The sequence below is a fragment of the Microcaecilia unicolor genome, chromosome 11 (assembly GCF_901765095.1).
Source record: "Microcaecilia unicolor chromosome 11, aMicUni1.1, whole genome shotgun sequence".
Classification (NCBI taxonomy): Eukaryota; Metazoa; Chordata; class Amphibia; order Gymnophiona; family Siphonopidae; genus Microcaecilia; species Microcaecilia unicolor.
Window position 1 is genome coordinate 58,268,586 of NC_044041.1, and position 14,832 is coordinate 58,283,417.

General features: G+C 42.6%; 1 protein-coding gene across 2 annotated transcripts in view; it reads left to right on the forward strand.

The window, feature by feature from the left end:
• The window catches only part of CLTCL1 (clathrin heavy chain like 1), a 181,913-nt gene that overhangs the window by 79,742 nt on the left and 87,339 nt on the right, over positions 1 to 14,832 (forward strand). For both annotated transcript variants that reach the window (XM_030217298.1, XM_030217299.1), the window contains exons 11-14: positions 10,631 to 10,768; positions 11,018 to 11,182; positions 12,299 to 12,479; positions 13,185 to 13,348. In XM_030217298.1, coding sequence (XP_030073158.1) covers positions 10,631 to 10,768; positions 11,018 to 11,182; positions 12,299 to 12,479; positions 13,185 to 13,348 — 648 coding nt within the window. The remainder of the gene's footprint in view (positions 1 to 10,630; positions 10,769 to 11,017; positions 11,183 to 12,298; positions 12,480 to 13,184; positions 13,349 to 14,832) is intronic.

The following is a 14,832-nucleotide window of genomic DNA, read 5'->3' on the forward strand; positions in this document are numbered from 1 at the left end:
AGTCTGAAGCATTAGCTATTACAGTTGATACCTGGAGATCTTGGCCAGAACAGTTCCCATTGAGATGGGTGGAGGAATCATTCCGTTATTTGGGTATCCTTCTGGTAGCTCAGACACGGGCGTTATATAGATTAAATGTCCAACAGTTAGTGGACATGACGACACAGCAGTTGGAGGCTTGGAGAACTTTGACACTGTCCTTGTCGGGGCGCTTATGCCTGGTTCGTATGGTAATTCTCCCTAGATGGTTATATGTGCTGCAGACTTTGCCCTTAAGGTTATTAACGAAGGATATTAGAAAGTTTTATCGTTCAGTGATGAAATTTTGTTGGGCATACAAGAAAGCTAAAATCCAATTGTCATTACTTTTGGGTGGGTGGAGTCAGGGAGGGCTGGGCTTACCTAACATTAAATACTACAACATTGCATGTCTCTTGAGACATGTACGTGACTGGGTTTTTTCCTCAAGCTACCACACTCCTCTTGAGCTGGAAGAAGTTTTTTGTCTGCCATACACACTGATTTCATTGCTGCAGGGGGATAGATCTTCATTGCCACTGCTATTTAAACGATCTGTACATCTGGGCCCCTTACAAGAAGCGTGGAAATTTTGGGGGAAAAGCTTGGGGGGTGACCCATGAGTGACAGAGCTCTTAACTATTAAGGGGAACCTGAAGTTTTTACCTGGGATGGAGAATCCAGTGTTTGTAAGATGGGAACAACATGGTCTCAGCAGTTTGGGGTCAGTAATGGACTAGGAAGGAGAGATTAGGCCTTTAGACCAGCTGATTTCCCATGATTCTATCTGCTGGGGTGATACTTTTGCTTATTTCCAGCTAAAGCATTATATTCAATCTTTAGATAAGGAGGCACTCAAACTTCAATTGGGTGGGAAGATTCAGATGTTATTTGAGGAGATCTCAGAAGAGGCTCCATCTATTTCAAGTCTTCAGAAGAGATTATGGTCTATGGTACCCGGAAAGGAGCTGGCCCAGCTTAGGCGCAGATGGGAAGAGGATGTGGGGTGTGATCTTGCTTCTTGGGATATTGCAGCTCATCTTAGGGGCATTCCCAAATTACTCAGCGGGTTGGGTTACCGAGGGTGTGCCTACTGGGTTATACACAGGGCCTATTTTACACAGGTTCAGTTGTTTAGATCGGGTGGAATTGCTACACCTACTTGCCTGAAATGTAAATTATCTGATAACTCTTTATACCATGCGCTATGGGGATGTACAGTCATAAGATGTTTTTGGAGGCGAGTAGTGGCCTTTCTCTCCCTTATGATGGTGGGGAGAGTCAATGGAACGCCTATTCAGGTGGTATTGGACTGTCTTGGCTCATTCAGGGGGCTCAAAGCGGAAGAAATATTACTGTGTCGCAAACTTTGTTTGGTAGCAAGGAAATGCATCTTGCAGTCGTGTACCTCACCAGACACTCCTGAATTCTGGCATTGGCGTAATCAAGTACATCAACTATTGTCTTGGGAAGCACAAGAGGCCAGAGGTTCTTTTAAACTTAAAGCTCGATTTCTTAAGATCTGAAGTCCTTTTCTAGTTAGACTCACACAACGCGGCAGAAGCCTTATCCTTACTAAATTATGACTGAAGTTGATCTGATTACTTACCTTGGAGCTCAAAAAGGTGTAATATAAGCGGGAGGGAAGGGGTAGGGATAGGGAGGGGGAAGCTGGGATAAGTTGCTCTTGATTAAAATGTAATAAAAATATTTTTGGAAAAGTTGAAAGGCAAATTAAGAGGGGGGAGGGGGATATACAAGATAAAATCTGAGGATGGTTAAGTGCACTTGTGTTTACAAAAAAAAATGGTTTTGTTTGAATTACATGTATTTACCGGTATATGTGTTAGAGAGATAATATCTTCAATAAAAATGTTGAAACAAAGATTTGAATCATTTATTTGGGAGAATCCCGGAAATTTCAGAGAATGTCAGTATCGGGTTCTTCATCAAGTCTATTTTTCTCAAAACCAAGCTTACAAAGCGGGCAGGGTAGATATGCCAATTTGTTTTAAATATAATCGGGGATCTAACTCCTTTTTTTTTTTTTTTTTTTAATGCACTTTGATTATGTTCTAAAGTGAAAAATGTTTGGCGTGCTTTGGTGCACTATTTGGAAAGATTTCTAGATCATCTGATTCCCCTTTCCCCAGTGGGATTTCTTCTAGATAAATGAGATAAATGGCAGATGACGTTTAATGTGAGCAAGTGTAAAGTGATGCATGTGGGAAAGAGGAACCCGAATTATAGCTATGTCATGCAAGGTTCCACGTTAGGAGTCACAGACCAAGAAAGGGATCTAGGTGTCATCTAAGGAATGATTGGCGTCTATCCAATGTTGAACCAGGGGGGCCTGGATATGTTTATTGCGGATATTCTTCTAAATCTTAAATTGAGCAAAATAAAGGATACTTATACTATACAAGCTGATCAAGTGGAATCCTTTTTATTGTCAACAGCGTGTTACCAACTTTTATAAACTGGAGGAAAAGCCTCATGTGTCGTGAAGTGACTCAGAACTTCGCAGTTATACACTTACGGAGTATTCACTTGCATCATTGGCATAAAAACCTCCAGTTTGAACATTTTCACTTGACTCTGATTTAGAACGATTAAAGTTCAGTATTGAAAAAATAAATCTGGACACACTGGAGGTTTTTGACAATGATGCAAGTGAATACTCCATAAGTGCATGACAGTATAAACGTTTGGAGTCACTTCACAACACATGAGGCTTTTCCTCCAGTTTATTACAGATATGACATAAATGTTCCACTATTCTCAATTTTATTTTTCTCTTGGTTTGTCCTATGTACCATAGGTTACACGGATGTTGCAGCATAAATAACTCCATTCGAATTGCAGTCAGTGTGACGAAACAACTGAAAAATAAGCTCATTTATATGCTTTCCTTATTACTTGTTTGGGGTAACCCCGTTGTTTGAACCGGTTTTCCATTTCCCTAGAGTGACGCTGAAATTCTATTGATGTTAAACATAGTCTTTTAAGCCTAAGGAACTGACCAACTGGTATACTATTACGTAAACTACGTGGGTGAAAGCTATTATAATGTAGAATAGAGTTGCGATCAGTACTTTTCCTGAAAATAGTGGTTTTAAACTGAAAATGTTTTTGACTGTTTACAATCTAGACCATTTACAATCTAGATTAACATTGATCCCTTCATTTATTCAGGACTCTAGTCATTATATACAACATAAGGTTGATGATAAAAATCTTAAAATTGTTACTATTGGTGTCCATGCATTATACACCAACATCCCTGAAGACATAGCTCTGAGAATCATTGATAAATGTTTAAATGAGTTAAATTTATCTCATTATATGATTGATCTGCTGAACCAGTTGGCAACCATAGTGATTAAAAGTAATTATTTTGCATTCAGAGATAATTATTATTTACAAGTGAAAGGAGTGGCTATGGGGGCTATAGCAGCCCCCACTATAGCATGCCTTTATATGGCAGAATTTGAAGAACATCATGCTTGTGTCCCAGTTTGTCAGATATAATAAGTTGGAAAAGATTCATTATCATATTTTTGTGGGGAGGAAGTGATGGACCGTCTGTAGGAATTTATACATCATCTTAATGGATGTGACCCTAATATTACTTTTTCTTCTCATATTGGGGGCAGAGAATTAGATTTTTTGAATATTCATATTAGTCAAAAAAAATCTTCAGTTTGAAACCATTGCTTTCAGAAAAAATACTGATTGCAACTCTGTTCTACATTATAATAGTTTTCACCCACGTAGTTTACGTAATAGTATACCAGTTGGTCAGTTCCTTAGGCTTAAAAAACTATGTTCAACATCAATAGAATTTCAGCGACACTCTAAGGAAATGGGAAACTGGTTCAAACAACGGGGTTACCCCAAACAAGTAATAAGGAAAGCATATAAACAAGCTCATTCACATAGAAATTGGTTATTAAATCCACAACAGAAATCTCATACTAATGAGCTTATTTGTGTCATACCATACTCGGAAAAGGGCAATTTTTAGATATTGGCCTATATTAAGTATTTATCCTCAACTAGTATTTAAACCAAAATTTGCCTACACCAGAGGTAGAAACTTGGCAGAAATATTATCAAGACATAACGGTAGATCCCAAAATGCATCATTAGAGCAGGGCAAGAGAGAACATTTCACATGCGGCATTAGTAGTTAATTCTGTGATTCAACCTCGCACAAAACGTATTTTTCAGTTGTTTCATCACACGACTGCAATTCAAGTGGAGTTATTTATGCTGTGCAATGTCTTTGTAACCTATGGTACATAGAACAAACTAAGAGTAAAATAAAATTGAGAATAGAGTATTTGGCATATCCATAATAAACACATCCATGCCACCCTGGTTCAAAATTGGATAGACGCCAGTTATTCCTTAGAGGAGTTTAAATTTCTGGTTTTATTTCATATCAACAATATAGAGGGTGACCTCTCTAACCCCCCCCCCCCCCCCCCCCCAAAAAAAAAAAAAAAAACCCTCCTGTTAAAGGAACAAAAAATGATTTATAATTGGCAGACGATCATCCCAACAGGTCTTAATAAGGAGATTGAGTGGTATAATATTTAATATAGAGTTTTCCCATTGGGTTTGGCAACAAGAAATGTCATGAGTTTCATTAGTACCAATAAAGTATATACAGAAGTCGTCATCCTGATTAACAGTATCAGCTCTACCTCATTCCATTTTTCCTTTCCATACTCCTCCTTACCCCCCTCTTCCAATCCTCCCCTCCCCCCAAAGGCAATCATAACTATACCTACTTAATTCCCTTATGTACATCTTCCCGAACAAAAGTGAGGTACCAGAGTTCTTAGGCTCCCCACTTTATTACAGCTGAATCCCATTCCAACAGACCCTCCCTCAACTCCCCCCCTCCCCCTGCCCAGTATCAACTTCTAAACTACATTCGGTCCTGTATTGAATTTAGGAGAAAGTTGTATTGACTTGTGTATTAGTTGTCCACAGTACCCCAGCAACTGAGTCCAAAACTGCCCCACCAAAGGGCAACTCCATACAGCATGAAAAAATTATTCCTCTACCGCCCCACATCTACCACACTTGGATTCCAAGTAGATTTCACTTTAACATTTTATAATATAGAAATCACGATTGGTGCAATGATTGAATGAAGGGTTAACAGCCTTAATAGTATTGCATAGCTATATCAGCTGTGACCACCTGTGATCACTGAGCACTGTTCACACATTTATATTTATATATATTTTTTTGATTATTAATTGAATAATGTAAGATTGTGTTGATCATAGAAAACTAGTCTCTTCATTTTGTATTTAAGAATTATTTATAGGAAGAAATAGATTTATATTCCTCATCTATAATTATTTGGTCTACATTAATTCATCTTAATCCTAATAGGGGATATATATAATAGGAGGTACCTAAAACATTAACAAACAGTACTCCTGTTCTATATAAATTACAAAGTCTTTATTAGTGAAACCAGTGCATTAAAAGAATTACCAAATAGTATCCCTGCAACTCACTCACACTGCCATCCACACCAGACTTATACCCTGATCAGATATTGTAAGCCCCCAGGGGTGCTCTCTGATGTGCAGTGGCCCTTTAGTGGCTCCTGTCCAGCCTCACCATGCTTCAGGGAACCACCTTGAGACCAGAGTTCTCTCTGTCTCCGTTGAGTCGGCCTCTTTGTTTGGACCTCTTCATTAACCTGCAGTCCTGGCACGGCCTCCCCGCTGTATCTCCTGATAACCGACCCACCTTACCAGTTCTTCTGGTGGGGCCCCCGGGTCACCCTTCTCTGGAAGATAGCACAGCTTCCTCTGCTTGCAAAAATATGCAAATTAGCTGGTTGCATGTAAATTCAGTTTATTAGAGCTTGATTATAGTCTTTGGAACCTGGCTTTCCAACTCTTATTCTTTGACTGCGAAGCACCCCCCCCCCCCCCGAGACCATTTACTGGGGACATCTGGGTCTCAGGGTATAACAGCCACCTCCCCTGGATAGGACACACTTTATTCACCTTAACCTTACAGTCCTATCCTCCACCCCACGGCTGTTTGTTCTTTTTAAACACTTCACAGTTCCAACCACAATATTTTGGGGACTTCTAACCCCAGGCTTTGCAGCCTGCTTTACCTCCTCGGACACACAGTCCTTCCTCCTCAGCCCCGGGACACACAGTTCCGGCCTCCAGGCTCCCATCTCCTCTCCCTCGGGCAAAACTCCTTCCTCTGTTGAGAGGAAGCTATTTATGAGGTGTCCAATAAACCTCCCCCACCTCTTGAGACCTCGCCCCTCTGGTTCCAGAAAGATCTGGCCTAGAAGTCTCGTCTCACTCCCCCAGCTATCTCTCTGGAGCTCCCCCTACTGGCCCATACATGCCAATACTCAGCTAGATCCCCGGAGCTCCCAGTTTCCATGGGAGAGCGCCCTCTGGCGGCCTCCTCAAGTAAGGGCAGACACTGTGGTTTATCACAATATGTAAATTCCACAAAGAACATTGAACATAAACCCTAAATTGCAGTTTCTTCAGTCTCTGTGTATCATCAGAGCACAATCTCAATAAAGATCAGTCAGTGAACCCTAAAAAAACACAAGGGCACACAAAACCCAGTTCTTAATAATTGTAGCAGATATTGAACATTGTTGATCTTTGTATCCAACAAGTTATCAAGTGAAGAAAGAAAAAAAACTCCACTGCAATATAAAGCCACTGTTCTTATCCCTGTGATAAAAAAAACCACAGAGAAACACTGGGAATTGCAGAGTCACACAAATCTTCTGTGATCCTCCTGCACACAGTCAAACCTTTAAATTAAAGGCAGTCAAAGAATGCTTCAGGTAAGTGGGAGGCTTCCAGGGATAGGTAAATTAAACCCACATAGTTGGAATACTCCAAAGTTCCCCAGTGCGAGACCGCATTTCGTAGCTCTTCCTCAGGGGGAACCACCACTTATCACCTATAACAGTGATGGCGAACCTATGGCACGCGTGCCAGAGAGGGCACGCAGAGCCCTCTCCCTTGGCACGCGCGCCGTCGCCATTACTGGTCTGCCCACTCTCCCTCCCAGTTCGGCCTTCCGCCCGCCCGTCCTTCCTCCCTCCCAGCACCAGGAACCCCCCTCCTCCTAAAATTTAAAAAGCGTACCTCGGCTCGGAGTTGGGGTTAAGGCAGCGTGCGTCCGTAGCGGCAGCGAAGCGCGTGTGTTTCGCTCGACGCGCCTTCGGCCTTCCCTGTCTCTCAAGCTCTGGAGGGAGGGTGGGAGGGAAGCCTGGTGCTGGGTGGGAGGGAGGCCTGATGGTGGGTGCTGGGTGGGAGGGAGGCTGGGTGCTGCCAGGTGCTGGGAGGGAGGGCAGGGGGGAGAGGAGGGTGGCTGGACATTTGTGGCTGGAGGGGAGAGGAGGGTTGCTGGACATGGATGGAGGGCAAGAAATGAACAAGAAAGGAGAAAAGTAAAGAAATCAATGGAAAGGAAGCCCTGGAAACGGAGTTAAGAGAACAGATAAAGAACAACAGAATCAGTGACTAGAACAAATATGGATAGAAAAACAAAATCACCAGACAACAAAGGTAGGAAAAATCATTTTATTTTCATTTTAGTGTTTGGAATATGTCCAATTTGAGAATTTACATCTGCTGTCTTATTTTGCACTGGGTATACTGGAGCTGTAACAGCTTACAGAAATGATTTATAATGGAAGAAAATCATGTTATTTTTTTCTCCTATACTAGTATAATATTTTCAATGATGTCTGTTTATATGCGCCATGGCTGGTGTAAGGGGTGTGGCTATCATAGGTGTGGAGTCATATGTGGTGACCCCGCCCATAATGAGTACCGGCACTTTGCGATAAATCGATTTTGGGTTGCTGTTTGGGCACTTGGTCTCTAAAAGGTTCGCCATCACTGACCTATAACATATCAGCAAACAGAAAAAACACAATAAGCACACAATTTAGGGTTTATGTTCAATGTTCTTTGTGGGATTTACATATGTGATCAAGGTATAAGTCTGGTGTGGATGGCAGTGTGAGTGAGTTGCAGGGATACTATTTGGTAATTCTTTTAATGCAGTGGTTTGTTTTCACTAATAAAGATTTTGTAATTTATATAGAACAGGACTACATTAATTCAGCCATATATTTATTTTTGTTTTATAGATAAATTACTCTTTTACACACTTTTTTTATATTTGTAATGTTACATTTTTTGTGTTTAATTACCTGCACAGCCTTTGTATGATATTTATATTCTTATTGTTTTAATAGTAAAAGAGGCCCGTTTCTGTGTGAAATGAAACGGGCACTAGCAAGGGCTCCCCCAACCCCCCCCCCCCCCGGGAGTTCCCTGCACCCCTGTGTTTGGAGTTTCACACCCCCATTTGTCCGTCCCTCTCTGTCCTCCGAGTTCGAGCCCCCTTCCCCTCGGAGTTCCATGGCCCCCTCCTCTTCCCGTGCCCTCCAAGTTCCATGTACCCACTGTTGTCAGAGTTCCACAACCCCGCGTCTCTCTCCCTTTCTCTCTGTGGCCTCCGAGTACAAGCAGGACGTGTGCTGCTGCCTTGCCCCTTCGTAAGTGCCAGCTGTTCTTAAAAACTTTTTACCTCCTGGTTCACCAGCAACAGTGAAGTCGAGCACGCACAGATGGTGCTTCACACTGTCTTCGCTTTTGCTTATGTTTCAGCTGTTCCTCTGGTCCCGCCCTTCCGCAAACAGGAAATGAGGGTGGGACCAGAGGCACAGCTGAAACAGAAGCGAAGGCAGTCTGAAGTGCCGTCCATGCGTGCTGGAATTCACTGTTGACGGCAGAGCAGGAGGTAAAAAATTTTAAAGAACAGCTGGCACGTACGAAGGGCAGGGGCAGCCGCACACGTCCTGCTTGCACTCGGAGGCCACAGAGAGAGAGGGAGGGAGGCGCTGGGCGGTGGAAATCAGAGGAGAAGGGAGGGGCATGGAACTCGGACGGGAGTGAGCCCATGGAACTCGGACGGGAGTGGAAGGAGGGAGGGAGGTAGGGGGGGCGTCATGGAACTTGGGGGGGGGGCGATTCTTTTCTCACCTCCGGTGGCTGGTGCTGGGTTCCCTTCCCTCTCACTTCCCATTGGTCCGCCCTCTGACATCATCCCCAGGGCGTACCAATGGGAACTGTGTTATGAACCCAGGCATCCAGACGGAGGTGCAAATTATTATATAGGATATATAATATATTGCATGTTTGTTTTTATATTTATACATTATGGCATCATCATTTTTTACATTGTTTATAATATATATGTTTTACAGAATTTATTTATTTGACTCCTGAAGCAGGCACATGTGGTGCCGTAACACAGAACTGTGTCATTTTAGCCAATTTCTGTTCAATAAACCACATGCTTTGGAACCTTATTGGTCTACCCCGTTTGTTGTGTTGTGGACTCTTGTTTTTGATTTTTAAAGCAATAACATGGTTGTGTGTTACATATTTTCTCTAAGCAGCCTAGGCTGGAATCAGCGTCTTCACCAGAGCATTCTGGACTGGTCAGGTGGGCAATAAGGAAGATAACATTTTGGTCTTACTTGCTTATATTCTTTCTTTGAGTCCTACCAGATCAGTCCAGAATCCCTCCCTGAAGTGCTGAGAATTCTAGTTTGTTCTGTGTCCGGGGGAAAATTATCTCTGGAATTCAGTAGTTTTCTCTAAGGTTTGTGGTCGTTTGTTGTTGAAGTTATGGATTCTCCTTTTCCCCACTTCCACTTCTAGAGGGATGTAGGACAATCTCCCATGTAATGCTTTATTTCAGAAATACTGAAGAGCGAAGTAGAACAGCAAACTATAGGCTGGATGTCCTTGCTAGATAGGATCAGAGTGCGACTTTTGGGGCAGGGATGTTGAGAGCAGGCGTTACTGAAGCCAGTCCACTTGGTCGGATTACTGTATTATATCCTATCCATTTTGGACTGGTGTGGTGGATAAGGAAAGGAACATTTTGTCCTGCCTGCTAATGTGTTTTCCTTGAGTCTGCCCAAATCAGTGCAGCGTACCACCCAGTTTCATACTTTGGTATAATCTGTTCTCATTTGAGGTGTTTGGTTGTCATTGGCACCTAGCCAGTTATATGGAAATTTTGAGGTCTGGGTATTCTTTGAGAAGTTCTACAAACCTCCATCTCCCCTGTTTTTGGGGAATGATTTGGGTGAGATCTCTCATTTGCCTTGCTACAGAAAAATGCCAAGTGCTTTAGAAATGATAAGTAGTAGTAGTAGTTTGTGGCTGCATGGTGCCCTATGTGGGGTAGAGCTCAAAAACCTTTGTTCTGTCAACATTCATTGGTAGAAAGACAAAACCTATCCATTCTAGACTAATCTGGTAGATCTCGAGGAAAGAAAATTAGGCAAGACAAAATGTTTCCTTTCCTGTGTGGTATGATCTCTTCCTTTTAGAGTTAGTGGGGGAAAAATGATGGTGTTTTTTTATTTAGGTTATGTCATCTGCTGCATGTAGGACTGCAGGTGGCAGAAATGGTTTTAAAGATGCATTACAGCAGTGAAGCTGGAGCCTGTGTTCACAGGGGTGCTGACACACTTTTTCTTGCTATTGCATCTCAGATTGTGGATGTGTTCATGGAGAATAACCTGATCCAGCAGTGCACATCCTTCCTCCTAGATGCTCTGAAAAATAACAGACCCACAGAAGGCCATCTGCAGACCCGCCTGCTGGAAATGAACCTCATCCATGCTCCACAGGTACCGCTTATTCTGAAGTGTGTTACCCTCCTCTTTTAAAGCATGTTGTTAAATAGTTTCAAAACCTGTCCTGGTGATACCTTCAGTGAATTTGCGTGAGGTAAATTTAAATGTATTGTTCACTAGTATTCAAACCCATCTCCTATTCAATGCTGCTGGAGAAAACCATTTCCTGTTACTGAGTGTGTGAGAACTATCAACAGCCACTTCAGTCCTACATTCTTATTCTAAAGAAGATTACTTTCCTAGGTTGCAGATGCCATCCTAGGAAACCAGATGTTTACGCACTATGACCGTGCTCACATTGCTCAACTGTGTGAGAAGGCAGGCCTACTGCAAAGAGCCCTGGAACATTACACCGATCTCTATGACATTAAGCGTGCTGTTGTGCATGTTCATCTCCTGAATCCTGAGGTAACTTGGGCTTTTACTATTGTACACTTGAAGGCCAGAAATGGATAGTTGACTTGCTTTGATGCAAGAGTCTAGACCAGATGTGGGCAAAATGTGGCACAAAGATCACATCAGGATCTAAGGAGTGGAAAGTCTCTCCCTGATCCTAGTGGAGGTCTGAGGCAAAGGGGTGAATGTAAGTCTTTTAAAAAAAATGCTCGTTTGTTCAAACCAGTAGTCTTTACAGCATTATGATCATTCTGCTGAAGCATGTTAGTAACCAGAGTCATGGGTGGTTATTTATATGCAGAAGCTAGGAGCCAACACGAGGGACTCGATCTGCTCGAGAAGGGAAGTGAAGAGCAAGTATTCTGGCTATATCAGCAATGGTGAGGTTCCCTGCTGACCAGGTCAGCAGTCTGAATTTTTGCCAAAATCTTGCAGTTACCTTCAGTCCTCCCACGCTAGCTGTGCAGATGGTTTTTCCAAAGGCATTACATAATGCTCAAAATGACCACTTTTTGGCAAGTGAAATGTAAGCATATCAAGGATGGACATTTCACACTTTTGAATAATATCACAAGAGCAGTTGTCAGTGTCAGGTCAGAGGTATTGCTATTTTCATAGTTTGAAGCAGGCCAAAGAAAAACATGCTAGTGGGCCGTTTTTGGTTTGAGCCATAGTTAGCCCATTCCTGCTCTAGACATACAGAAAAGAAGTGGACATACACATGCAACCAATCCAAGCAGGATTCTTTTGTGAGAAAAATGTTTCGGTTCTGGATTCCCTTGTTTTATAATTTTTTCTCTGCTGTTTGTCCTTTTAGTGTGGTGATTTGTGTGTATCCAGGTGCAGTGCATTGTTAGAAAGGATGCTGTCTCATAACCCACTGCATCTTACCAATAATCTTTTTCATATGCTGTGAAAACTGTTTTGAATATCAACTGCTTATTTTTGTCATGAAGTTGAATAGTAGAGTTACAGGATTTAACAAGTAAGATGTAGCATGTGTGAGAAGATGGTTTAAACTAAAGTGAGCTCACATGAGCTGGATGTTTGCCACTTAGTGAACGAGGATAGGATGTGTCAGATGAAGATCTCATCAACATCCCTAGCATCTTTTTCTTTCCTTCTCAGTGGCTGGTTAACTTCTTTGGCTCACTGTCTGTGGAGGATTCAGTTGAGTGCCTGCGTGCTATGCTGAATGCCAACATCCGTCAGAACCTACAGCTGTGTGTGCAGGTAGCATCCAAGTATCATGAACAGTTGGGCACCCAGACCCTAGTGGAACTCTTTGAATCTTTCAAGAGCTATGAAGGTATATGAGTTAGCTATGTGGGCCGTACTGGCATTGAGTATTGTTGCTGTGTGATCTGCCAGTTTTCACTAGTGTGTGCTTTTTCTTTACTATTTGTTTTTATTTATTGTAAAAAAAATTATAGTCCACCTATAACCTAGGCAGATTACAATAAACACACAAAATGATGAGTAGCACGCTTTAATTTTTGAAGGTTTATTATATTAGAAGTTTATTAGGACTTTTTATTTTGGTTTGGTTTCTGGGACATCTTGGGCCCTGGGGGGGATTGAAGAGGGTCCATCCCTTTTTTTGACCTTGGACAGCATTGAGAAACATTGTGACACCAGGAGTTTAAAGTGCAATTCCTCTCTGTTCAGCAACCCTGTCGAGTTGATAGACTGCCTCATGCCTATGACTCCAGTCATTGTATATTATGAAAAGAATGTCCCATAGCTTACTTGGATTCCACTTCCCTCTTTGTTGGAGAAAGCATAGTGACAGTAAATGATAGAAATAAAGACCAAAATAACCCATGCTGTCTGTTCAGCAATGATTTAGCAGTCCTTCATGCTCCCTTTTCACTCCTTTTCTTTTTTTCTCCCTCCCTTTTCCTCTAACTCCTTGGATTCTATGTAGTCCTCTAATATCTAATTGAGAGCAGTTTGCCCCAGATGTGGTGACTGGCAGCTATCTCAGCAGTAAGCAGTTGATCTGTTCTCCTAGGGCTCTTCTATTTCCTGGGCTCCATTGTAAACTTTAGTCAAGACCCTGATGTCCACTTCAAATACATCCAGGCTGCTTGCAAGACTGGACAGATAAAGGAGGTGGAACGCATCTGCCGGGAGAGCAACTGCTATAACCCTGAGCGGGTGAAGAACTTCCTCAAGGCACGTTCTGACCTCTAGTTAAAGAGTATAGCCATCAGGCTAATGTCATGACATACTTGGGTGGGTGGAGTTGGGTGAGGGGAGCCATTTTAGGAGCATGATCCTAATATGAATTTGTAGGTAGTTTCATACAAAGGGCTTTTATAGAAAGCGATTGAATGATTGATTGCAGGAAGAAGATATTCTAATCTTTGTTCCATTTTATGAAATCATTAGGTAAGGGGGCATATCTATAAAGAGCAAAGGGATTGGGAAGTTGACAAGTAGCTACACATGGGGGATTTATTTATATGCATTCACTGAGGGCTAGATGCACCAAATCCCAGTGCTATAGGAAACAGCACTGGAAAACACCTGCTGAAGCACTGACTCGGAATTACCAACCAATGTTCAACACTAACACTATGCAAATTATATGTATGCTGTTGGTGTTGAACATTGGTCGGTGAAGGGGTCTGAATGTTCCTGGCGCAGGGGTCTGACACCCCCCCCCCCCCCATATACCTTTGTTGGAGGCAGGAAGAATGCCTACCGCCTCTTGGTCTGCCCTTGTTAAAATGGGCAGCACCCAGCCCCTACTCATTGCATTCTGGGATACACTGGGAGGGCTTAAGTACTATATAAGGGGGGGATCAGGAGGGGTCCACCGGACCACGAGATTCTTTTTGGTTGGGGCAAAGGAGGCTTGGGCTCAGGTTCAGGAAGTGTTTGGGTTAAGGGACCACGGTGTGACTTTGGCTCAGGCACTGATACGAAAGTTAGCATGGGACATTATTGACAGCTCCAGAGCTGTCTGTTTTTTTTACTCATTAGGGCAGGGGTTTTCTGTGCATTGTTTGTGCATTATATGGAATCGCTAATGAGCTCATTTTAATACTAGCAAACTCATTAACATAGGACTTTTGGTCACTGCTTCTGTGCATGGTAAAGCAGTGTCTGAAAGCCTCTGTGCATTACATGCAAAATAATGTTTCATTTAGTCTGGCTAAAACCAGTCTAAATGAAATTTGCGTGCCCGGTTTGCTTTGAGCATCGGGCCCTGAGTGCCAATATGATTCCAGATGAGCAGTTAAATTTAATATTCCATTATGTAGATTCCCACTATTCCAGAACCTGTGGCATAGTTGTGTCCATCAACTAGCAGGTGGAGATAGAGAATTGAAAACTGAGCTGACACATCTCTCTGTTAGCATCCAGTCCAACTCCTCAGTATTTTCTATATCCAGCAGGTGGATGGACACACTTTTTAGCCTCTGGTTCTGAGTAATTTGCTCCTGGTCCAGTTGGTCAGCTGGCCCCAGTTGAGCTTTGCGGGTGGCTCGAGTCTGCAGAGTCATATCTGGAGGTCTTCAGATCCCTGCCTGTGGTACTCCACAAATTTACTGCTGCCCTCCCTTCACCTCTCCTCTGTTTTCTGTGGAGCTCTCCTGTTTCTGGTTAAGACTCATGGAGACTATGAGCTTGTGGGGGAGCAGCCAGCAGTG